A 27,097-nucleotide genomic window follows, 5' to 3' on the forward strand; every position below is an offset into this window, starting at 1 on the left:
TAGTAGAGTGTATTTAGAAACTTACCTTCGTGTATGCAAGGATTGTAATTGAAGAACAAGGAGCCAGTGCATTTGAGAGAGAGTGGAAGGGACAGAGGAGGACTGGAAGAAGGAGAGGATGAGGGAGAGCGAAGAAGTGGAAGAAGATAACTGACTCCAGAAGTTGTCCCACAATCTCCACATTTATATGGGCACATATGCACACACACTTAAAGAAATGAAATGCAATAATTTTTTAAAAAATTCTTTGAAATGCCACTTTATAAACAACTCCTTTAGTGTTCCTCTAGATAAGGATAACTATATTGCTTTGCCAGTTATTAAGCCTCTTACAAAACCCTAATCTCTCTCTTAAGTCTTTCTGTAACTGTGAGCTTTGCCACCTGCACCCAAATTCATGAAATAATGACTCTGAGACAGAATTATTATGAATAACTGCCTAGGCCAGATGCTAGGGCTTGTTCCAGAACTAGCTTGTAATTCAATTATCCTGTTTATTCTAAGTCCTGCCACATGTGGGTTACCTCTTCTCAGGTTCATGTGACCTTCTCCTTCAGGTTCATGCGACCTTCTCCTTCATCGTTCGGGAGGCAAATCTTCCGTTCTACACCTGGTTCTATCCCACTATCCTATCTCTCTGCTGAATGCTCCATGTTCCAATTCTGCCTCAGCTCATTGGCCATAGTTGTTTTTTTAAATTTTTTAATTTAATTTAAGTTTCCATACACTGCACAAAAAATTCCCACTACATCTTTTGTCATTCAGTTTTGGCTATTACCACACAAAAATAGATAGATCCATTTCTAATAAGTATTTTTTTCTAAATTAGTTTTTATGAAATACTTAACTTTATTGGTTTATTTTGAGTTTTCCTTCTCAATCTTTGTAATTGCTGTCTGTTGACTTTTTACAGAACAGTGCCCCTATGAGAACAACTTGGTCTAGAATCTTGGAAGGTTCTAGACGATTACCCACAGGACAGATACAATTAAACTTAGGAGTGCAGTTCAGGTGTAGCTAGCCCAAGAGCATCTTACAGCTGTTGAAATCTGAAACAATTACAAGGGGTTTTATTAGCTTTGAATTACCCACATTCATCACCCCCACTCCTACACACACACACACACACACACACACACACACACACACACACACACAAAGAGATATTAGATCAACCAGTAGAGATGTCATTGAAGTAGCAGGGATAGTCAGAATTAAATAATCGGATGGCAAATCAACAATGTCTTCCTGGGAAGTTGTCCAGAATGAGGACAGGGGAAGACTATAAATATTAACCTCCTTGGCCTTGGCAGGAGGGGAGAAACTTCATAGGATTTGCTAACAATTGTCTACATACAATATCAAGCTAAGCTTGTTCATAATATTGCTTCTGGTTCAAAGAAAAGAGAGGGTCCCTTCAGTTTCTATCTTTTATCCCCTGACTCCTGCATCTTCCATCCCTCAGGGAAGCCTCCCTAGTCTTTCTAATCACATTTTCTTTGGCTATAACTGTTTGGTGTTCTATGTGGTACTGAGAGAGGCCTAGAGATGTACTGGAAAGTTTTCTTACTGGTCATAAGTCATGGTGGCAGCTGATTAGGGGGCACAGTGGCAGGTTGCCACCTTTCCTGAGAAGCAGCTGTTAGAGATCAAAGTGTTCTCACTAACAGTGGAGGATGCTGCGTATGGATGGAGGGATACAGCTACTTTCTTCTTCAGACTACACAGGCACTATTGTGTTCCACATCTGAGAAAGCAGTCTATGTATACATGTTCTTCACAGCTTAGCAGTTAAGCACTGCTAGGACTTGCTTGTCCTGAGTTGACTCCCCTCTTCAGGTAGGATTGATACTGGCAGATGCTAATTAGAGTCAGTGTTATAAGAAGTGGCTGAACTCCGATGTCTGGAGAATGGGTGCAAGTCAAGCGGTGTGAACCAGAGAGATGCGCACACCACAGGTCTAAGAAGTGTGGTTGACCTAATTAGAGTGGCAGACCTGAGCTCTGGAATGATCCCCTGCTTTTGTCCTTTCTATAAGGTGCGATGGAAGACAGATTGCTTTTACGGTGAGAACAAGCTCTCTCTCGGCAGATCACCACCTCTCTTAATAAAGCCTAGATTATGTAGTCTATTGTTCTTTTCATTAGCGTTTGTGCTATCAGACAACCTGAGTGTGGTGTCCAGGTTAACAACTTGAGATTATAACAGGCTTGTTTTAGTCTTGATATTTTCTATTTGTGATATTGACAGTTAAACCCAAGGTACTAGGCAAGAGCTACATCCTTAACCTTAAAAAAATCCCCAAAAAACCCAAAAAACAAAAACAAAAACAAAAACAAAAAGCAAAAAACAAAAAACGTTTATTGAGAACAAGGATCTTGCTGTTTTTCTTCTTATCTGTTAAGTAATGTGCGTGTGTGTGTGTCTGTGTGCGTGCACACTCATTTACTAGTTATTACAGGTATGCAAATAGCTGATTCTGTGTTCCATAGCATGCCACTTAAGTAAGAGGAGAAAGAAGGAGGACTACGGTAATGGTTGGGGCTTCCATTGTGTGTTAAGGATTGCATATAATTTGTTACAGAGCTAACTAGGGAAGCTCTCACATAATGTGGTGAGAGGAGAGAAGGCAGGCAGGCAGGCAGTGGAATGAATCTCTTAACTGTAAAATTAAAAACAAATGGTTTTATACTCCATCACGGCTAGTTTAAAAGTAGTGCTGTAGCAGCAGGCACCTGCATCTCAGTGATAGTTATGACTTTTTAATTAAAACTTTATTACTTTCTTCAATATAGCATTTCCTTAAAACATTTATTTCTTTATTAAACAGTTGCTTTGGTTTAGGTCATAGATACATGCATGCTAATTTGTTTGGAATGAACTATTTGTTTTGTTAGAACAGTTCTATAAAACAGCCCAGATTTACCATGTACATTCTGTTTTGTTTTGGCTTTTTGTACCACTACCACCCACCTTCCATGGACATTGTGAATATATAGGAACTTATTAATTGCCTTATAGTATTTTATAAGATAGAATTAGACACTATCCATTCTTGAAACTTTTCATTGAAAAATGGGTGGTGTTGTGTGTGTGTGTGTGTGTGTGTGTGTTTGTGTGTGCATGCATATGCATGCTACATTGGTATGGATACTGTCAAAGGCCAGAAGGTGTCAGATCTTTTGGAGCTTGATTTATAGGCATTTCTGAGCTGCCTGAAGAGGATGCTGGGTACCCAACAAGAGTCCTCACACTGAGCCACTTCCAGCCCCTCTTTTCTCTTTGTAACATGTTTGAGGCTAATTATCTTTTGCCTGTTTAGTTCTCACCAACTAGCCATTTTCCTTTTGAGCTGGGTACAGTGTGGAGAATGCCAGCTAATGCACAATTACTAAATTTGAGGACTGTGTTTAAAATTTTTAACCTGGGGCATAGGACTCTTTAAAATTGGATTCTTCATGTCTTTCCAGTTTATCTCCAACCAAGCACCCTGTGCTTTGCCTTCAAGAACGAACCACAGAATCTCTAGTTCAGCTTGGAGTGCCATATTCTTTGTCCTAATTAACACGATGCTGATTTTTCTCCTTGGACTGCCATGCCTTAGCTTCCCCCCACCCCCACCCCACAAGCTTCTGTAGTTCATTATCTTTATACACTATTCCCAGAACCTCTGAATACAAGAATCTTATTAAAGAGCCCCTCAGCAACCTGTGCCCTTGCAGTGCAGACACCCAACACTTTGTTTCCTTTGAATCTCTACCAGGAGCCGAGGACCTGCTTCATATATGCTTGAGTGCTCTGCAGCATGTGTGGGGTGTGGTGACAAGTAGACCCTCTGCAAGGCTTTGAAAATGACAGAGTGACTGTGTGAGTTAAAGAGACCATGCTCACACTCTGGCCCACATGTAAATGTTGCTTTTATTTCCTCGATTGAGGGATGAGATGAGAGCCATACTCAGGCTTTACAGATACATGGCTTGGGCTAAGCTCAGAGTCTATCTATCCCTAGATCTAAGCCTGGAAGCTTCTAACTTCTGTACAATCTAATCTTCTGGAAGCCTGGACCTTGAAAGCTTCATCTTTCAGCCTCTGTCTGCTATCCTAGGCCTGGAATGCTTCAGCCTCCAATACTGCTGAGTAAGTTCAGCCTTTCTGAATCCAGGCTGGCTGGTTGAACTCAGCTGTTCTGGCTCAAACTCCCTTCCATTCTTTCTGACTCAAATTTTCTTCTCTTGGGTTGAATTGATATCTCTGAATTGCTCTGCTTGGCCTTATACTAACTTTGGTAATCTGTTCTAATTTGGCTCCTTCTCATTCTCTGGCGTATTCTGTCTTCCTGTGGCTAGCTTGTTCTCTCTGCAGCCTGTCTCTGTGAAAATGCCATACACACCCCACCACACCCCCTTTTTCTCTCTCTTGCTGCTCTTAAGTAGCTTCTCTTTCCTATGCTTGTGTGAGTTGACTGTAGCCTATCTCCGACTCACTCTGTCAAATCTTTCTCTGATTTGTCACTTTGTCTGCCCCTCAATTAGATGTCACCTTCAGACATAGCTGCTTCCTTCTGTAAACTAACCTTACCTTCATTGTTAAGGATTAAAGGTATATACTAGTGGCATGTCTGTATTTCAGCCAGATCAAAAAGTATTCCAGGACATATTTGCATTCTGCCCAGATCATATAGACCTAGAAGTTATGTAGGATGTTATCCCTTGCCAAAGCAGCCATGTTGCTAGATTAAAAATTCCTCTATACCCAGGTGGTTTTTAAACATCCTGGACCACAGTCATTGCTTCTTTCTTTAGATTTGATCATTTTCACAGACACATATCCTCATCCATTTTAATATTTGTTATTAGTGTTGGCTTCACCACTGTATGTTCCTATTTTAATATTATGGGATAGAAGTCTCTGATTTCTGGCTTCTCTCTGTGTCCACAGATATCTCTCTCTCTCTCTGTCTCTCTCTCTCTCTTTAATTGCCTTCAGACAGAATCTACCACGAAACTAGAAGTTTGCTCTTTTAGCTAGACTCACTAGTCAGTGGGCTCCTGATAGCTGCTTCTCTTCATCCCCTAATGCTAGTTTCAGAAATATGCCTCATGCCTGGGTTTTTACATGGGTGCTGGCATTTTGGACTCAGTTCCTCATGCTTTCATAACAAGCTCTCTTAACTATGTAAGCATCTCTCATCCCTGGATCAGAATCTTCAGAGTCATCCTTGACAGCCCACGTCTCTACTCTGATTTGATTTGTTGTCAGTCTCTGACCTACTTACCTTTTAACATCAAATAAATTCAGACCTTCCCAGCCTTATTACCTCAACCTCCCATTAACCTGTGATGACACCAAGCTGCCACTGTTACTTTGCCCAGCAGCAGCTCTCTCTGTGTCTGCGACAAGAATATTATTCCCACCCCTGTACTGTGCTGGAGTGACCTCTTCAGAATGCGATGCTTTCTCACCTCCTTCACACCCTTAGAAGCTAACTATAAAGCATGCCCAAAGGATCTGCATGCTTTGCTGTCTCTCAGGCCCTAGCTCTTGAACATCAAACACTTTCTCCTACTCTCCACTCCAGGCTCCTGGCTTCTTACAGACACCTGGTTTGGTGTTCATTCCTTCATGCCACAGGCCGTTACATATGTAACATATGGTGTTCTTCTCTTCCTTGCCTGGACCTTTCCTTTCCTTTGTTTTGCCTAATTCTTGTTTAATCCTTTAGATTAAACAAGTTTAGAATTCTTTTTGGGCATTGAATTTTTTCTAGAGAAATGTCTCACATCTTTGACTTGGTCTCCTTTGTAATTTTTCCATTGCATATACGATGATGTGATTAGTGGTTGTTTTCTTGGTTTTTGTTCCTGGAGAACAGAGTGCACATAGAATGTGCTCATTCCTGTAGTCCCGCTGCTTATTGCTTTGTTAGAGATATAGCCATTCTGGACACTTCTGTTGATAGAAAAGTTGACCGGGTTTTCTTTTGCTTTATAGATACGACATTTCATTAATAAGGACCATTGAGAGGAAACAGAGTAAAGGATATTTACATTTTTAATATTTTCCAGTTCAGGTTGAAAGCACAGATAGCAGCAAGAATGGGTAAGTTCTGATTCAAAATACTATTTATAACAACATAAAAATATATAGTGCAGAGATTAAATAGTTTACATATTCAAATAACGACATCACTGTTTCTTATTTCTCCAACAAGAAGAATGAGCTCCCTCAAAATACTGACTAAAAATAATCCATTCTCTCTCTCTCTTTCTTTCTTTCTTTTTAGAAAAAAAATACACAGGTTTTTTAAAAATAATGTCACATTTAATCTTGGAAACTATGTCAAAGGCTGAGTAAGTATTTTTTTTTTTTTGCAGTAATCAAGAGTTTTGGAATCATGTGTAATATGTAGTGTTTAGACTTATACAGTTATTTTAATCTGCATCTGTCTCTATGGATAAAGACATATAATTATATGCAACTATATATTCAATAATGTAGGAGATTAATGGTAATGACATAATAGCACCATGTCTGTTTGGGGGTATGGTGTCCTCCATTTGGATCTTGCTATAATTCTGTTTTATCATTGTTTTAGCTACTCCAGCTTATTCAATGATTTTGTTGAATCTGAGTTCTTTCTGATTGATGGCGACTCCTTGCTCATCACGTGTGCGTGTGAGAGGTCACTTAAGCCAGGACAGAGTCTCCACTTCTTCTACCTGGTTGAGCGCTACCTGTTGGATGTTATTAGCAAAGGAGGGCAATTTGCCATAGTTTTCTTCAAGGTAACACATTCCAACTGGGTTTTTTATTCTCTAAATACTAAAATCGGAATTCACCTAATTAATTAGAGACACAGGCTCTAGTTGCCGAAACTGGCCTTGGACTCAACGATCCTCTTGCCTCTACCTCCCAAGTGAAAAGATTTCAAGTGTGCACTACTATGCCTGGCTACAGCTAAAATTGGTTTTATAAAATTTTGTAAATGTTTTAAACTCTGATTGCAAAAGTGCGGAAATGATTTGGAGGTTTAGGCCCGAGGATTGAAGTTTGAAGCCTGCCTGAACCTCACACAGTGAGTTGAGTAGTCTAGCCAACTTGAAAAGTCCCTCTTAAAAGAAAAAAAAAATCTGGAAATGCAGCTTAGTGGTAGAGGATTTGCCTAGTGCATGCCAGACTGTGAGTTCAATTTCCAGCACCAAAAAGAAACAAGACAAGCCAAGCCAAAACCCAAACCAAACAAGAACAAAACAAAGTCAACAAGTTTAAAAAGAAGAGAAAAAACAATAACCTATCATTGCAGTGTTCAAGAATAAATACAATTCGATTATTTCGTCATGTGTTATGAGGTGTTTGTAGTGTTTACTGAATAGACACAGAGGCACAAGGATGGGTGAAACTCTCCAACAGTAGCCTCAATTCTAGTCCTCCATCTGAGAACTACTCTGCCTTCGAAACTCAGCAGGAAATGTATTAAAGTACGTTGTTGGGTGTATTTGAGCCCATACAAACTAACTAACTAACTAACTAACTAACTAACCAACCAACCCTACTTTGGTATTCTATGCTCTGTCATAAATACTTATGAGAAAATACCATATTTGGTCTCATTAATACAATTTGGACAGTTAGTTTCAAATACAGCTTTATGTACCTGCTACCATATCTTCCTCTTCCTATAGTTAGAACAGCTAGCAATCTACACAAGGATTCCTGCATGGGTTGGTCCAGTTTGGAACTCATGTTAGTGTATATTTCTGAGCATTGCTGGCCAGCAGAATTTTGCATAAGGAGCTAGGGTTCTGCTCTATATTTACAGTTGGTTGTACAAATTTTGGTCTGCTGAGGAAAATTCATGCTGTTTAAGAAATGTTGTCGCAGCCTGGAATTATTCTCTAGAGTAATGTGTTCCCATTCAGCTCCCAATTTCAGAAAGTTTACAGTTGCAAATTGCTATTTTCATAGTTTTTATGTTCTTTGTCTTCTTGAAGTGAGGTAGGATGGGAGAATTATTATAATACAGGAAGGCAAAGTGTGATGAACTCTGGGTACTCTTTTGTTTTCAGGGCACCCATGCTTTTAAGTCCAAGTGGGATTTATAGCATACATTTGTGAAACAGCACCAGTGCCAATTTACTGACTATAGAACAGAAGACAAAACCCCACAAAACAAATGGCTGCATTATATTCCTTCAATGACCTTAAAACTATATGTTAACTGAGTAGGCTAGTAAAATACTAAATGATACTTTTCAAATAACATACTTTACCTCCTCTGCTGTAGGATGCTGAGTATGCATACTTCAATGTCCCCGAACTTCTGACACTGAGAACTGCTTTAATTCTGCATCTTCAGAAGAATACCACTGTTGAAGTTTGGACTAAGTTTTCTAACTGCTTGTCAGAAGAGTGGAATATTTGCTTGGGTCAGAGTTGCCCATATTTCTTGATACTGGCTGATGAAGGCCTGAACGACCTGCAGACACATCTTTTCAACTTTGTAGTTATTCAGGCCTGGGCAGCAAAGGTCAATATTGTGCTCTTCTCAGGACAGACATCTGACATCCTTCGTCTTTATGCATACTTTATGCAAAGCTCTCATGGAATGCAGATGTTCTTCAAGGAGGTAATGTATATCGAAAAGACCACGTTCTAGAATTTTACACACATTTCTAAATAAACTCAGGAAAGATGGCTCAGTGATTAAGAGTGCATATTAGTCTTGGATCCATGTTTCATAGTTCACAACTACCTATAGCTCCAGCTGCAAGGGGATTTGACAACTCTGGCCTCTGTATATACATGCACATACCTACAGACAGACAGATGGACGGACACACACACACGCGCGCACACACACACATACACACACAACTAAAACTTAAATAAATATTTAAAAAAATTAACTCTCTTGATTCAATATTGACTCTACCTGCAATAAAGAAATTGTTATAGATTTAATTATTATAGATTATAGGAATATATACAGTTTAATAGCAATAACAATGAATTTATACTGATAACATATAGACATTTGTCAAGTACTCCTTGTCATATAGTAGTTCTCAACCCATGGATTATTCACATTTAACCGTCACCGAAATCCCTTGAGGCAAGCATAAGAATCATCTACATTTAAAAATAATGAAATAGATGCTTGAATAAGTAGCCTGTTCAAAATCAATACCAAATGAGTAGTAGAATAGAATATAAACGTTATGAGAAGCAATAACACCCTGTCCAGTGTATCCTAACATTGTGTGGTATGTTAATAAAAGACATGAAATTGGAGGCCAACGTATGTCTCTGCTGCTGAGATCTGCTAGTCAAATGATTGATCGTGTGGTTACCTTTAATGAGAACGCACTGGAGCTGCTTAAAGAAGGAAAAGACAGAAATGGATTTATTTTTTTTTATAAATAACTTCATTCAGTAAATCATTTGCTTTTCAAACAATCAGTATTCTATATTGCTATATTTGAGAACTAATTGGCATTTTCAGAGTCAGCACGTGTGCAGGCTTTATAAATAAATCTAGTTTGCTTACTTTTTTTAGTAGTTAAGGCAAATTCTGCATATAGATATTATTTTATATCTTATTGAAGTGGCTTAGCTTTAGAAACAGTTGACATGTGTCCCTCTTTAAGAATTACATCATATTCATCATCATACATTTGCATACATGCAAATGGTTGTCATGACTTGATGGGGTAGTATCCTTTGCTTTTGTTAGGATTCCTATCATTAAAGTATTCCTAACTCTGACTGCTAGCTGGGAGCAGTAACAGGCCTGGCTCTGTTTTTATACCTTGGGGAAGTATTAAATACAGAGTTTATGTTGTAGCTCTTTTTTCTTTTCATAGACTGGGTCTCACTGTGTAGCTCAGTCAGGCTTAGAAATAATTAAGATCCACTTTCCTCTGTATCCCTGAGTGCTGGGATTAAAGGCATATGCCACCATACCCTGCCTGAGTTTATAATATTCTGTTGACAGCAGTTTCTGCATCTGAGGTCTGAGAAAGCTTGCAAAAAATGTGCCTGGAATAAATTTTCATTAACATTCACCTTAAATAAATTTTATTTATTTTTTAACATTAACCTGTAAAAGTAACTTTTATTCACTTATAAAAGTTCTCAGTTTGTCTTGGAGGCTTCCTGCCTCTGTCTGCTATTCTAGGCCTAGTCCTAGAAGCGTCAAGCCCTCATGTAGTATAATCTAGGCGTAGAATACGTTTAGTCGATGAGACTTACTATTGAATAAGATCACCCTTTCTTAAGTTATTTTTGATCTCTGGCTGGCTGAATCGATTCAGCTGTTCCGGCTCAAACTCCTCTCCAAGCTGACTGATTCAATCTGGCTTTTTTCCACTTCTGAATCGCTCTGATTGGACTCAAACTAACTGAATTCACTCCAATCTTCTGGCTCCTCATTCCCTGGCTAATTCAGTCTTCACCTGTGTCTAGCTCATTCTCTCTCTGAAACCTGTCTCTGTACAACTCAAACTGTCTCTCTGTCTCTGTCTCTGTCTCCCTGTCTCTCGGTCTCTCTCTCTCTGTACTGCCTCTCACGTATCTTCCCATTCCCATTATGAGAGCTGGGCAGATCTTAGTCTGTCAGAACTTTCTCTGATTCAGCACTTTGTGTACCACTCAATTAGTCACCACTTTCACACATAGCTGCTTCCACCTACAAACTAATTTTACCTTCATTGTTTGGGATTAAAAGTGCGTACTAAGGGCATGTTTGTCTTTCAGCCAGAGGGATTAAAGGTGTGTACAAAGGCTGAGCTACATCACAACTAGAAACAGGGTTTTCCAGTAAACAACACAATCTCGGGTTTCACAGTGTGAACAAATATCCTGCAACATTAATCAATTTGAAGCTTACTTGAAATAGAATTTAAAATAGAGTGTCGTTGAAACTGTTGACCAGAACTGTTTCCAGTGCCACTGGTGCCTATGGAGAGAGAGTCTCACCTCTTCTGGTGCCTGTGGGGAGAGAGTCTCACCTCTTCTGGTGCCTATGGGGAGAGAGTCTCATCTCTTCTGGTGCCTGTGGAGAGAGAGTCTCATCTCTTCTGGTGCCTATGGGGAGAGAGTCTCATCTCTTCTGGTGCCTGTGGAGAGAGAGTCTCATCTCTTCTGGTGCCTATGGGGAGAGAGAGAGTCTCATCTCTTCTGGTGCCTATGGGGAGAGAGTCTCATCTCTTCTGGTGCCTATGGGGAGAGAGAGAGTCTCATCTCTTCTGGTGCCTGTGGGGAGAGAGAGAGTCTCATCTCTTCTTAGGTGCTTGGTTGAAATTTGTGCTGGTGAAACACAGTGAATTTTTTTGGAGGGGAGGTTTGTAAATGTATCGTATTATGATCATGGTCAATTTTCTAAGTCATTGAACTGTACATTTAAAGTGACTAAAGTGCCAGACAGGTGGTGGAGCATGCCTTTAATCCCAGCACTTGGGAGGCAGAGGCAGGTGGATTTCTGAGTTTGAGGCCAGCCTGGTCTACAGAATGAGTTCCAGGACAGCCAGGGCTATACAGAGAAACCCTGTCTCGAAAACAACAACAACAACAACAACAAAATAATAATAAAATAAAATAAAGTGACTAAAGTTTATATTATTTATACCTTTGTTAAACTGCTAAGATAAGGTACTATTTTAAAAGGCAAAGATAAATAATTATTGCCTGAAAATGCATATAAACCTTGCTGACCATCCTCAGTTACATTAGTGTGAATTTTAAATTGAGAACTGCTTTGTAACGTGAGTTTACCTTAAATTTCTGAGTTTAGCCATTGGGAAATAATAATTTTATTTATGACAATTTTCATACTTGGTTTTGCAGAATAAGAGAATGATCATGATTGTTTACAAAAGCCTGATTCAACAGCTGGAAAAATACAGAGATATGGCTTTAGCACATCTGTTCGGAGATTTAAAATTCAATGATATGGAAGAGAAGGTAATAGAACTTGAAAAAACACTTTTTAGTTGAACTATCTTTTAAAAAGTGTGTGTGTGTGTGTGTGTGTGTGTGTGTGTGTATGCACATGCATGCACACATGCTGTGTGTATGAAGGTCAGAATATAACTTTGTATATAACTCCTACCATTTCACCTTGAGACCAGCCATCTTCCAGGGTTTCCCTGGTTTAATGGATATAGTAATAGGTCTACTGTAGCAGTGGTGAGTATGAAAACTACTAGCCACCTTTCCCCTGTTCCTGATCAGCATAGAAATGTCTCCCCTTTTAAGTAGGACTAAGATAAAGATATGTCTAGACTCTGGTGTAAGGATACTGAGATTTTCCTATTGCTTATATTGTGAACATACTGTAGATATAGCATAGTCCCTAACATTCTTTTTGTCACATTGCCTTAACAAATTTTCTAATAACTGCATTCCCGGTATACATATATTTCATCATGGTGTATTATTTTGTTAATATGGCCTTGGGTTCTGTTTGCTGTATTTCCTGTTCAACTTTTGCCTTGGTTGGCATTGCAATACTTTAATTTTCATTCTTTGTATTGTCTAATATTTATGTGTAAGGGTTTATGTGACTCATGCAAAATATTAGAATGTTAGCACTTCCTTTTTAATATTCTGAAATACTGTCTAGATAATTGGAATTATTCAGACTTCTTTGAAATTCTCTGTTTGAAACTTGCTGTATATTTGTCCAGGTGTTTTCTTTGTCATTTTATGTAGCTCATGGATACTGGTTTACTTAAACTTACTAATTCCAAGAGAATCAGTTTTATAGTTTGCTCCAGGAAATTAGCAACTTTACTTTTTCAAGTTGTATCTATTGAAGTTTCTGAAGTAGACTTTAAAAAAAAAAACTTTGTAGTTGTTTTCTGACTCAGTGTTATTCTCTCTCCTATTTTTATTTCATACTTTTGTCATTTCTCTTATTAGTTTAATAATTTTTTTCTAGTTTCAGCTTGAGTTTGAATTAGATATTTAGACTTTTATTCTCTTAGGTTATGGTTTTGTCTTTTACTTTTGATTTTCTTGTTTCTTTCTTTTATTAAAATTTTTTTTTTTTTTTTTGAGCAGAGCATCTTCTCACTGTTGCTGTTAAATGCTGTTTAGTGTTAGGATTTTTCTCTGAACACTGCTTCCATTGCATCACGTAGATTTTGAAAAAAAAGACAACAATTTTCACTGTATTCCATAGTTTATGGTATTTACTGATTTTATTATAATTTTAAAGAAATTACATACATTCAGGCTGTCTTTTTTTTCCACATGAATGACTTAATAGAAAATTTAAAATCTGTGACAGGAATGGTGGGACAGTGGTTAAGAGCAGTGGCTGCTCTCACAGCGGACCTGCGTTTGATTGCCAACCCTCACACGGTGCTTCACGACCATCCATAGCTCCAGTTACAGGGGATCGGATCTCCCTTTCTGACACCAGTGGGCATCAAGCATGCATGTGTGCAGGCAATACACTCACACTTAATATAAAAGAATAAATCTAAAAATAAAAAGAAGATTAAAAATTCCTGATGAAAAAATTTCTTTAAAAATGGCATTTACATATCTAGGGCAGATTCAGTACTTCTTGTGATTGTTCTAATATACTCTTTAATAATACCAATCGTTCTTATTCTTGCAAGGATTTGGAATCTCTCCTTGGTCACTACAGTTTCTTGAGGTGGACAAGTATGACAGGGAACTGGACATCCTCTCCATTTCTTCATTGTTGCTTTCCAGGACTATTGTTTTCTTTCTTTCTTTCTTTCTTTCTTTCTTTCTTTCTTTCTTTCTTTCTTTCTTTCTTTTTTCTTTCTTCCTTCCTTCCTTCCTTCCTTCCTCCCTCCCTCCCTCCCTCCCTCCCTCCCTCCCTCCCCCCCTTTCTTTTTTGACTAATGTAGCAGAGGTGATTTTGCACAGAATATCCATAAAAGTGCTCAGTACTTTCAGAAAGTTGATTGCTATGATGTGTGTTGCTTTTAATCATGTGGATTACCCACCCAGCTATATACACATGTGTTTTAAGGTGTAGTGTCATTGCTTAGAGGTAAGACGCACATGTCTTTAAGAGACATCAGTGTATTTTACAGTAGTTAGGTTATGCTGCTTGTGCATTATTTTTGTTACTTTTCTAAACTATTGCACACATATTTTGTGACTTGATTAAAATTCTTACAATTGTTATTTTATGGGCATATGGACATATTTCTTGAATGCCAAACATTTAACAGTTGGAAGGTTTGCTTTTACAAATAATTCTGCTATGAACACCTTTGTGCATATGTCTTTGGGCAGATTTTGGATTGTTCCTTAGTTTAGCTCTTTAGAACTTGAATGAGAAATATTAGTATATTGAATGGCGATTCAGTGTATTGTCCTATGCCTTTTCCTAAACCTTTGCCTGTTTATAACCTCATTAGGAAAGCATATGCGGAGTGGCATACCTTAATTTCTAAAACTGTTATTAAAGTATTAAAAGATGAATTAGCACTCGATAACATAAAAATAAAAACCCTTGCAGTTGTTATATTACTGAAGAATTTAACTTTTTCCTGTTTTCTCATTATTTATGTTTCATTAGAGAATAATTATTTAAAGAGTCATGGATTTTCTCATTGATTTTATGTGCATGCATTTGTTAACAGTTTTGTTAAAAAGTTTTAAAACAATTTTATCGCTCAAAATTTTTGCATATATATATATATATTAGTGGAACTAGCTTCAATTTCTGTGTCAACTCATTTCTTACTATATAATCACTGATGAATAAATATAGTTTTCTACATGTCACAACCTGTTACCATTTTCTACTGTGCCAGGTATGTGAAACTGTATCTCTGCTGAAACAACTCTGGCCAGAAGGATCTGACATCCGATGTGTCTTTTGTGTCACCTCATGTTCTCTCTTCTTGGAAATGTATCACTGCTACTTAGAAAGCAGAGAGAAAGGAGCATCTGAGGAGATGTCCAAAGTCAAACAGGTGTGGTTGATACACTGGGATACAGTTTGTTACACTGGAATACAGATTGTTACAATGGGATAAAGGTTGTTACAGCAGGATTCAAGTTGTTACACTGGAATACAATATTGATTTCTACTTTTGCTTTTTTATTATTTTTCCCTATCATTTTCCCCATGCAGCACTGGAATTTTCTCTTGTTTATATGAACTTCAAAAATAGGAAAATTCCTACAATTCCTGTTATAAAGAACTATGCTCTTCAATGATGTAGAGTGTTACATACAGGTCTTTCATGTAGGATCTATTTAGCTTAAGTCACCCACAAGCAGGCAAAGGAGAAACTACCTACTACATGCTTTGGGTTTTTTCTGTGCATAGTGCATGAAATGTTCAGGAAAGCTTTGCAAGATAGGGATTGTTATTTCTAGTCCACGTTTTCGAGAACTGACTTTAGGCTTTTGAGAGTAACAGTCCTCCAACTCAAGGTATTAGATAATAAAGTAGGTTGAATTCAGATTTATCTTGTGGAAAGCTCTCACTGACTTTAAAATATACTCTCCCATTGTGGTGCCTTGATAGCCTACTAACTGGGGAGGTAATACTGTTCTTAGGTGTCTTTATTGCAAAAAGCGTCAAGAATCTGGTGACCAGTTGAGATTTAGCTATGACTAAGCAAACATCCATCTCTGCATCTATGTGCTCGTGGGCACATAGGTAAACACACAGCATAGCATGCTACATATATGAAATCTGAGTACTGCGCAATCTCAGCTGAAGAATCCTGTTAACTTTCTTGATTTCAGAAATGGGCAAGGACATGTTTTTAATATTTTGCTTTGTAGTATCTCCTTAAATATAATTTTTAACGAAACCTTTCTACAGGATGAGACATCCTGTTTTAAATCACCCCAAAATCACGATAGTAAGTCAAACTTTTCTCTTTGGAACTTCTAACCATTAGACCCTCTCTATCATCCTATAGATCTCCCATGAAGTTGTCTTGCTTGACAATAGGATGATGCTGTTGACCCAGATACTAAATACGTCTACTACTTACCCTGTTGTCATTCTGCAGATACACCTTTTAGATACATTGATAGCCTGCTGACCTCATGCTGGTAGCTCATAGAATTGCCTTAGAATATGATACATGGATAGAAGAGAGTACTTATCATGTAGCCCAACCACCATGGTCCTATGAAACCTTTCCTTTATCACGTGGCTTATTAGCTTAACCATGGTGTTCCTGAAATACTGAATCATGCCACGCGCCAACTGCTGCAAAGCTAGAAGCTTCCTTTCGCCTTTTTCTCAAGCATGTTTAAGTGCAGCCTGGTTCCTGACACAGAAGTAAAGAATGTGAGGCTACAGAATTCCCACATAAAAGAGCTTGCTTACACTTTGTACTGCTGAAAACTGAGTGTATGGTCTCCCAGCCTGTCGTTCTTGGCTCACCATTTTATTTCTTTCAGAAAACAGATAATTGCTTAACCCTGAAGGACATGGAAGACTTTTGTAAGCTACATTGCCTCAGTGTGGCTCTTTTGCTCCATGTACCTCTCTCTCAGAGAGCTCGCTCAAGATTCATCACTGCTAATTGGATTCAGGACCTCAAGACTGTCCTAAAAATGGTAAATATAATCTTCATTCACTTGTACTTCTGTTTTGACTACGTGATATATAAAAATCACAATAACCTTTGAGGCAGATTTACACAGTGTAGTGATAAGCATTGAGGTCTTGAGAGGTTGGTGTGCTTAAATCAGTCACTTGGACTAGTTTTAACAACTGAATTAGGTAGCAATAGCAAGCATCGTGGCATGTATCCAACCCCAGATTCCAGAGATTTTCCTTCTTTAAATTCTAACCAGTACCCCCAGAGCTCCCTGGGACTAAACCACCAATCAAAGAAAACACACAGTGGGACTCATGGCTCTAGTTGCATATGTAGCACAGGATGGCCTAGTCTGTCATCAATGGGAGGAGTGGCCCTTGGTCCTGTGAAGGTTCTATGCCCCAGTATAGGGGAATGCCAGGGCCAGGAAGTGGGAGTGGGTGGGTGGGGGAGCAGGAGGAGGTGGGGAGCGGATAGGGGATTTTTGGAGGGGAAACTAGGAAAGGGGATAACATTTGAAATGTAAATAAAGAAAATATCTAATAATAAAAAAAAGATACTAAAGTATACTTAGGCAGGAATGTATAATATTAAGTTATACTATTTTAATGTAAACTTGATAGAAAAAAATTCTTGTCAGGATCAAGGTTTTATGTAATTAACTAGGAAGTTTCCAGTGACCATCACATTACACGTTGAGAAGGAGCTGAGGACATCAATACAATGCTTTAATTTTTTTTTTTTCCATTACAGATTATGGGTAGAGAGAATATGGAGACCTTAGGAAAACTGAAAGCAAAAATTCCTTTAGAGTCTTCCGTACAAATCTTGTTATTAGAACCTGTTAACCTTTCAGTTTACCTTTTCCATTTTCAGTGCACAGATATTTCTATTGGAAAACTGAAACATTGCATAAAATAAAAACTGATCCCAAAATGAATTTAAAGTGGATATGGCCATGCTGTAATCCCAGCACTTATGAGGCTAAGGCAGGAGGAGCTCTGCAAGGTGGCGGCCAGTGTATGTTACACCGTCAGGCTCAGAACAACCTCCGATACACAGTGAGACCGTGTCTCAAAAGAAAAATTCATTTTCTTTTTTTTTTTCAAGTTTTTTATTCTATTCTATTTTATTATTATTATTATTCTTTAATCTATTTTTACAGTCCAGTCATTATTCCCCTCCTGGGTTTGGTGTGTCTTCTCTCACTGAGGCCAGACCAGGCAGTCCTCTGTTGTATCTGTGTCAGGGGCCTCAGACCAGCTCATGTGTGCTGCGTGGTTGGTGGCTCAGTGTCTTTCTTTTTGTTACGAATTAAAGAAATATCTATTGAATTACTATTGATTGTTTCCTCCCATTGTGGTCCAAAATCTCAAAACCTACATAGTTCTTCATCTTTTCAATGTGCCTTTGTTCTCTACTTAGGTTTCCCTGTTCACGTTGGGGCTGTCAAGAGTAGGGTTGCTAAGGATATCCGTATACATTTCTTTCTTTTTTTTTTTCCTTTTCTATTTTTTATTAGGTATTTAGCTCATTTACATTTCCAATGTTATACCAAAAGTCCCCCATACCCACCCACCCCCACTCCCCTACCCACCCACTCCCCCTTTTTGGCCCTGGCGTTCCCCTGTACTGGGGCATATAAAGTTTGCGTGTCCAATGGGCCTCTCTTTCCAGTGATGGCCGACTAGGCCATCTTTTGATACATATGCAGCTAGAGTCAAGAGCTCCGGGGTACTGGTTAGTTCATAATGTTGTTCCACCTATAGGGTTGCAGATCCCTTTAGCTCCTTGGGTACTTTCTCTAGCTCCTCCATTGGGAGCCCTGTGATCCATCCATTAGCTGACTGTGAGCATCCACTTCTGTGTTTGCTAGGTCCCGGCATAGTCTCACAAGAGACAGCTACATCTGGGTCCTTTCGATAAAATCTTGCTAGTGTATGCAATGGTGTCAGCGTTTGGATGCTGATTATGGGGTGGATCCCTGGATATGGCAGTCTCTACATGGTCCATCCTTTCATCTCAGCTCCAAACTTTGTCTCTGTAACTCCTTCCAAGGGTGTTTTGTTCCCACTTCTAAGGAGGGGCATAGTGTCCACACTTCAGTCTTCATTTTTCTTGAGTTTCATGTGTTTAGCAAATTGTATCTTATATCTTGGGTATCCTAGGTTTTGGGCTAATATCCACTTATCAGTGAGTACATATTGTGTGAGTTCCTTTGTGAATGTGTTACCATTTATTTCTTTTAAACACTTTATTATGAGATATTTTAGGTTAATACATTAACTCTACTGATGTCTGTAAAGTAAACATTATAGCAGTAGTTTTGCACTTTGGCTTTTGTCATAAACTTATTTCTCAGTTAAATTGTTTTGTAATTGAAATCTCCAGTTCGTGTGAGTGCCAGACGTGCAGTACAGACTTGAATGGATGTCTTCTATGGACAACTGTTATTTATGAAGAATTTTCGACATTTTTTTTAACACACAAAGGAAGTGCTTTAGGTCAGAAGACATTATAAGAATCTTTACATATGTGGCAGTGTTCTAAGGTGGCCTGGAAGGATGGACCTGGTCACAAATGGCAGCTTCTTTTTCTTCCTCACGCTGAGAATCATTACAGTGTGTATTTTGTTTTATTTTACTATTTATTTTTAAAATTCACTTTATATCTCAATCTTAGCCGCACCCTTACAAATCCCTTCCCCCCACTGCCTCCTCCCCTTCTCCCAAGAGATGGAGAGCCCCTCTTGGGTACCACCTCACCCTGAGGCATCTATTCCCAGCATGTCTAAATACATCACCTCTCACTGAGGCCAAAGCAAGCAGTCCAAGTAGGTAGGGAGGGGATCCAACAGCAGGGAACAGAGACTGAGAGAGCCCCACTTCCAGTTGTTAGGGGAACCACATGAACACTGAGCTGCACATTTGCTACAAATGTATCAGCCAAGGGTTAGTTCCAACTCCTGCATGCTCCTTGTTGGTGGCCCAGGCTCTGAGCCCCATGGTCCTAGGTTAGGTGATTCTGTGAGTATTCTTGTGGTGTCCTTGACGCCTCTGAATTGCTCACTTCTATCCCCCACTCTTCCACAAGACTCCCAGGCTTTGCATGATGTTTAACTGTAGGTCTCTGCATCTGCTTCCATCCGCTGCTGTAGAAGACTCTCAGGAGGCAGTTGTGCTAGGTGCCTGTCTGTAAGCATGGTAGAGTATCATTAATAGTGTCAGGGCTAGCTCTCTCACATGGAATGGATCTCAGTTAAGTTCTAGTCAAAGGGAGAATGGGTGAAGAGACCTCAATCAGGATGCTCTCATTTTGACTCTGTAAACCATATCACTGAAAGAAGACTCATCTACCCAGAAGTAAGTGCTTTTTGTGCGGACATTCTGTGTTATAGTGGAATATCGATGCACAAACTTACATTGGGTGAATAACCGTCAGCGTGGGTATATGGGAATATCCGAGTTTGAAAGGTTTAGTGCTTTCTAGAATCCTTGGCAGCCCAACTCTTGACAGCCCAAAAGTGAACAAGGAGGCCTATGAACCACATTGAGAAGAAAAGGAATTTTCTTTTTGAGACACGGTCTCACTGTGTATCGGAGGTTGTTCTGAGCCCGATGGTGTAACATACACTGGCCACCACCTTGTGGTGCTCCTCCTGCCTTAGCCTCATAAGTGTTGGGATTACAGCATGGCCACATCCACTTTAAATTCATTTTGGAATCTGTTTTTATTGTATGCAACGCTTCAATTTTTAAGGAACAAGGCATAATCCTTATTCATCTTAAATGCATTTACATTGCTAATGACAATTGGGGCAGTCCTTCCATTTGCCTTTCCTTAGGCTTAGAGAGGTAAATGGGGTTGCTCTTTGTACTACTGTGGGCATAAAAGCTGTCAATAACTTTGTTTTACTTTTGATTTTCAGAAAAAGTGGTGCGAGTATTTTATCCTAAGTAATTTGGATATGTTTGAATCTTGGAGTCTGAATTTACTTCACCTTTCTGACTTAAGTGATGAGCCTTTGTTGAGGAATATTGCTTTTTACTATGAAAATGAAAATAAAGAAGGTATCAGTGAACTATATAAATATCACCTTCCTTTAGAGAGAAAGTTCAGAAAGAATTTAAAGCATCAAAACCATTAAAAATTCTTTTTTTATTTATTTTATATTCCAATATCAGCCCCTCCATTACCCCCTCATGAAGATCCTTCTCCCATTCCTCCTTCCCCTTCTCCTCTGAGAAGGGGGAGTCACCCTTTAGGTATTACCCCTACCCCTCACTGTGGAACTAGGTGCATTCTCTCTCACCGAGGCCAGACACAGTGACACAGTTAAAGGAACAGGATACACAGGCAGGCAACAGATTCAGGGATTGTACTACTCCAGTGGTTGGGGGATCCACATGAAGACCAAGGTGCATATCTGTTCTATATATGTGGGAAAGGGGTGGGGTGGGGTCCAACCCATGGGGTATTTGCTCTTTGGTGATTTGATCTCTGGGAGCCACCAAGGATCTAGGTCAGTTGACTTTGTTGGTTTTTCCTGTGGAGTCCCTGTTCTCTTTGAGTCCCTCAATCCTTCCTCCAACTCTTGATAAAACTCCCAAGCTCCATTTGATGTTTGTTTTGGGGTCTTTGTCAAACCATTTCTTAAATGTCTGTTGTATAAATAGTTATCATTTTCTAGTTTCCCGGTCTTTGTTTAAACTTTTTATTTAGTGGTAATCAGAATGAATATAGTAATTCAAATGTTTTTCAACTTAATATTATTCCATAAGTATTTTTGTTAAAAGCATGTGTTTATGTGTTAGATATTTCATAACAGTTCATTTTCACCCATGGTATACAATGTTTATTATAAAATCACTCTCATTAATAAAAACATCTCACTATTATTAGATATTTAGAGATTTTTAAGTCTTTCCAAGAGATAAACGATAATCCCTACACTTTCTTTGTGTACGTTTTTTGTTGTTAGAATACTTTTTTCTTGTGTTTTTATAGTCAATGGAAAATAAAACACATTTTGAGAGACAAGTACTTGAATGTTATTGAAATGTCTTTTACATCAAGATTTGGTTTCTTCATATTGTTCCATTGTTATGCATTGGAACAAATTAGCTACTTATAAACTAACGATTCTTTGCTAATTTGTATTTTAGTTTTACTTAGTGTTAGTGGGTACAGGGTTATGTGTGGCATAATATTTTTATTATCTTAAAATAAGTCTTTACTGTTGGTTATTATTAGTTAAGACAGTTTTTAATATTAAGGTGTAAAACAGAAAAGCAAGATTGGTTTTAAGATGCATCAGGGGTATCGTCCACAGAGTGATCATTTTCATTTAGATTCAGTCTGAAGCCTACTGAAAATTCCACTATTTGCCTCGTATTTCAGAGCAGGCTGACTTGAATGAAGATGTATGTGTGTGTGTGTGTGTGTGTGTGTGTGTGTGTGTGTATGTGTGTGTGTGTATGTGTGTGTGTGTGTGTATGCTTCTAGGCATGAGTCAGTGGTACTGAGTAATTTTAATTTGGTCCAGGCCTGGATTTGAATGTGGGAGATGCCATCATGAACGAGTATGTACATCTCTGGGACACTGTGTCAAAGTTGGTCAGAAAGTTTGATGTGGGAAAACCAATTCCTTTGAGAACAACAAAAGTTCATTTTCTTGAAAAGACACCATCACCAATCAAAGGTAATTTATTCCCATCTTAATTTTGAGGAAAAACAAAACCTTAACATCTCCAAGTAGAAATCATTTTTGTGTGTTTTAAATAGTTGTCATGTTCATGTGCTAGTGTGTGCTTTGACTCATATTAAAAACTTGTATTTTTTTTAAATTTGTGTGTTTTTTTGTAAATAAGTTTGCCAATTTAAAAATCAAAAACAGATCTGAGTGAATTCTATTTCTAGCAACTGAAGATTTTCTTTGTGTAATAGTAGTGGATGAAAGACACTCAGATTCTCTTACATAATGATAGTTCCACTTAAAACAATAGAATGGGAGAAGCCAGCAATGTAACTCTGGGGAAGCTGAGACCCACCTATGCCAGTTCAGAGTCTACTGTGATGCCATACTCAGCATCTGCTTTAGATAGTAACAAAAACAACCCATAGCCGTGCGTTAGAGGAGAAGAAAGAGAAGCTGAAGAATAAAACGAAGCCAGCAATCATTTTAGAAAGCCTTTGCCCAAATCACTGCAAGCACAGATGTAAAGATGGTTGTGTCTTCCCTGGTGGCAGGCACAGGAGCCAAGGCCAGAGCCAGGTGGTGGTGGAACTCAGTCTTCACACAGCCCAAGCCAATAAGAACATTAATTCAAAGGTTAGTGTTCGCTTGACCAGCCTGTAATGAACAGAGGTGAAAGGAGTCACACTAGGTCTGGAGGATAATAAAGTACTCTTGAGATCTCTACCTTGGAAGACAGGAGGTAGATTGCATTGGGAATCTTGGGATGGAATACACTCTAGTTTAGAAGCATCTTCAGTGAAGAACAAGAAAGGTAGGCTATTCTCCAGTTCCTATTATGACTCTGGCTGAGAGCTATTCTCTTGCTTCTGGTTTATTCTTTGTGGATGGTAAAGAGAAAAGTACTTAAACTAATTGTTACAAAAGGTATCTGGGAAAACACAGAAACAGAGAGCATCAGGAGAATTATGAACCACATGTTAAATAAAGAGTATTCATTAGTCCATTATAATAGCCATAAAATGCTTGTGATTTGTCTATTTATCATCCATACATCTATATTTTTATTCATCTATCATATATACATCTATCTTTTTATTCATCTATCTATCTATCTATCTATCTATCTACCTACCTACCTACCTATCATCTATTGATCTGATCTATCATCTATTTGTCTGCCTGCCTGCCTGCCTGCCTGTCTTATCATTTTGTCATCTATCTACCTGTTATTGCACATGCTTGTTTATAAACCAAAAGGAAGTTCAAAGGAGGTACTGTAATAATATCAATCACATAACCTTTGTTTTTCTCTCATTTCAATTTCATTTCTTGACACTGTGTATGTGACCTCTCAAATTGCTATCTTTAGATTTCTTATCTCAGTAGAAAATGATGAAAGGACTAAGCATTAGAAAGTAAGCACCACAGGAATTATCTATCTACTATTATATATCTCTCTATTATCTATTAATAATCTGTCATCTTCATCATCATCATAGCCTTATATCTCACAATGTATCTGTCTATTCACCCAGATGCATAGTTAATTTACTGACCTATTTACTTAGATTTTATTTATTTATCTATCTATTTATTTTCTATTATGTTCCAAAAGACTCAATGTGGGAAATAGTTTTATGTGCATGATTAGAATTAGAATATAAAATATAAATGAAGTAAATATAAAATGTTTTTAAATGTGAAAATTTAGAAAACAATTATTATCTTCCTATCTGAAAATTTCACATTTAAATTGATGACAATTTCTCCTTTACAGAAAGTTCCCAGGAGATGATGCCAAATTTAGGTTTTATTCCAATGTCATGTAATTTAGTTGATGAATTTACTGGAGACATTTTGAAAGACTTGCCTTTCCTAATGAGGTAAGGCCTAAATATGTTTTAGTAAATACCTGTTTGGAATGGATAAGTTACTTATTAAAGGTTCTTTGAAAAAAACCTCTCCTGAATAAACTCCAAAAACATGGCAGATCTAAAACAATAGATTATATGTGCAACATATTGTCTGTTGACCTTCTTTATGACATCTATATGATTTTAATTGGAAAACAAAGCACATCACCATTATGATAAATTATTGAAACAAGCAATGTTTGAGTGTTGAAGACATGAGGAGGTCCTGGTTTCTGAAACTTCTAATAAAATGCTTTTTGGATTCTATCACACATCTTGTATCCCAGGAAGAAGAAAAGGAATTATAGTTTTCAACGTTTTACCAGGTGTTGAATTTGGAGGCATGAAGTATGAAATATGCCTTTCTTTTTGTTTTCCAGTGATGACCCCATTGTTACGTCACTGGTAAAGCATAAGGAATTTGATGAGCTTGTGCACTGGCACTCCCACAGACCTCTCAGTGATGATTATGACAGGACAAAGGTGAATTCTGGAGGTGAGCATGCAGATTCAGCTGAAAGAATTTCAATCTATTTCAGTCTTCCCTTTGTTTCAATGGGAAACACATTATGAACACAAATGAAAAGTGTTGAGGATGAATAGTCATTAAGGCATTCAGATGTGTGACACGGAGAAGGTTAACAGGGAATTATCACTTTGATTCTTGGTGGTTGGTTATTCATATGGAACTTGTAGGTGTCTTAGGGAGAAGAATGCGTATGTGATCTTTGGTTCATGAGCTTATCACTGTGTTAAGGAAAGATGGGTTGCAGTTTAAGGAGTCTGGATGTTCTTTGAAGTCTAATAAATGGAAATTAAGCTCACAGTTTTATGGCAGTGATTTATTGCCCAGGATAAGAGCTTTATATTTTCCTACATAGTAATTCAAGGAACCAGATGGTCTTCTTCTTGATTCTTCCTTCTTTAGCTTATTCATAGCATACATGCTGGGAATTATTAAAAAACAAAAATCAACCACCAGGAAGGTTACTCATGGAGCCCTGCTCATCACTACTGAACTATTGAATACTGAAGGATTATGGAGGAAAGACACTCATTATCTTCAGTTGTGTACCATTGGTAGTTGTTCAAACTCAGACAAACAAATAGTCATGATTAAAATGAATGGGTCATGAATCAAAACAAAAATATATGAGTTTGGAAAAGAGACTTCAGGGAGATGGGAGAGATGACAGAGTAAAAAGAAGATAAAAGAGAATAGGGGTAAGTGTGGTGGTTTGAATATGCTTGGCCCAGAGACTGGCACTATTAAGAGTTACGTCCTTGTTGGAATAAGTGTGGTCTTCTTGGAGGAAGTGTGTCACTTTGGGCCTGGGGTTTGAGACACTTCCCTAGCTGCATGGAAGTCAGTCTTCTCCTGGATGCAGTGAGATCAAGATGTAGAATTCTCAACTCCTTCTCCAGTGCCATGCCTGCCTTGGATGCTGCTATGCTTCCTGCCATGGTGATAATGGTCTGAATCTCTGAACCTGTAAGCAAACCCCAATTAAATGTTGTGCTTTATCATAGTTGCTTTGGTCAGGATGTCTGTTCACAGCAATGGAAACCTTAACTAAGACAGAAGTTGGTATCAGGAGTGGGGTAAGGCTGTGATAGGCCTGGCCATGTTTTTGTTTGAACGAATGTGGATTTTGAGACTTTAGATTTGGAAAGTCATAGAATGCTTTAAGTGAGACTCAATGGACTGTTCTAGAAGGAATATGGTGCTGAGGGTGATTTGAACTCTGGAGATCATTCTTATGATATCTTGGTGAGGAATGCTGATGCTTTTGCCCTTCTCTGAAGAGTCTGTCTGAGACTAAGGTAAAGAGTCTCAGATTAATTGCATAGACAAAGGATGTCTCACAAATGCCCAGAATAAACTTTGTCTTCTGGTTTACTCTCATTAAAAGCATTTTGATCAAGCATAGCAAGCTTAAAAAGAAACAGTACAAAATGTATGGTTCACGGAATAAAGGGAAGTAAAATTGAGCTGAATCCAAGTTCAGGGAGATATGATCTCAGTGCAAGATTCCACCTAGCAAAGCTTATTGTCTGTGTTTGTAGTTAAATAAGAAATAGTTATGTCATGTTAGATGTTATTACCTGGTTACTGTTTTCATTTGGAATGAACTACAATCCAGAAATGAAGGGCATACTTGTGATCCAGATCTTAAGGCTGGAAGACACAATCTTTTGATCCAGATCTTGAGGAATAGTGGCCATGAAATGCCAGGGACCAGCCTCAGCATTGAGAGGGTTTCTGAAAGAAGGGGTGTCTGGGAGCAGAGAAAAGAATGACTAGAAGTCAAATTGTGGGTCCAAGCTGGCAGCCTAGGTTCTGCTGAGATGGTTTTCCAGACCCCCCTCCCCTTCTCTGCTTCTTTTCCCCACCCCCACCCCCTTTCTGTGTGTGTTCTCTGTTGTAGACAGTTTTTTTTGTTTTTGTTTTGTTTTGTTTTGTTTTTTGCTATTATAAAAACTCTCTGGTTGAGACAGCTGTCTCTGCTAGAAAAATTCTAAAAGCTATCTGGATAGTTCATGGGTTTTCTGACCAAAGTCAAAAAGCTGCTATAAAAAAGTATTGGATCTTTTGACCAAGTCAGAAATCTTGCTAATGCAAAATTTTTAAAGAGTTATTTTGTTCTCTAGACATCTCCAGACAGCTCAGCTCTTGCTAGAGAAAAATTCTGAAGAAGAACTGCTATCACTTTCTGCTAGCTCATTTCATGCAGACCAAAAGTCCATTTTTAATTTATATATCAATTCAGTTATTTATTCCAGGTTCCCTTCTGATGATCCTAGGAATCAGCATCCTGTGACCCCAGCCCTTTGATTCTTAGGAAACAGCAAGCACACATTTTCTTTTAATATTGCAAAAGAATTTAGAGGTCTTCTTCCTGTCTCTGTTAAGAACAGAGAA

The 27,097-nt window shown here is 38.3% G+C and overlaps 1 protein-coding gene across 8 annotated transcripts in view; it reads left to right on the plus strand.

Moving 5' to 3' along the window:
- Ddx60 (DExD/H box helicase 60) overlaps positions 1–27,097 on the plus strand; it is a 109,632-nt gene that overhangs the window by 5,934 nt on the left and 76,601 nt on the right. For 7 of the 8 annotated variants that reach the window (XR_001778429.2, XM_006509393.2, NM_001293783.1 and 4 more), the window contains exons 2-12: positions 5,993–6,100; positions 6,285–6,351; positions 6,597–6,786; positions 8,286–8,627; positions 11,846–11,962; positions 14,806–14,967; positions 16,421–16,579; positions 20,492–20,633; positions 22,109–22,264; positions 24,039–24,144; positions 24,555–24,670. Coding sequence is in view for 7 of the 8 variants with exons in the window: in XM_006509393.2 (XP_006509456.1) it covers positions 6,097–6,100; positions 6,285–6,351; positions 6,597–6,786; positions 8,286–8,627; positions 11,846–11,962; positions 14,806–14,967; positions 16,421–16,579; positions 20,492–20,633; positions 22,109–22,264; positions 24,039–24,144; positions 24,555–24,670 (1,561 nt within the window). In the remaining variant the exon portion in view is untranslated. The remainder of the gene's footprint in view (positions 1–5,992; positions 6,101–6,284; positions 6,352–6,596; positions 6,787–8,285; positions 8,628–11,845; positions 11,963–14,805; positions 14,968–16,420; positions 16,580–20,491; positions 20,634–22,108; positions 22,265–24,038; positions 24,145–24,554; positions 24,671–27,097) is intronic. The other variant, XM_030243448.1, reaches the window with a different exon arrangement.

Source organism: Mus musculus, chromosome 8, assembly GCF_000001635.26.
Source record: "Mus musculus strain C57BL/6J chromosome 8, GRCm38.p6 C57BL/6J".
NCBI classification, from domain to species: domain Eukaryota; kingdom Metazoa; phylum Chordata; class Mammalia; order Rodentia; family Muridae; genus Mus; species Mus musculus.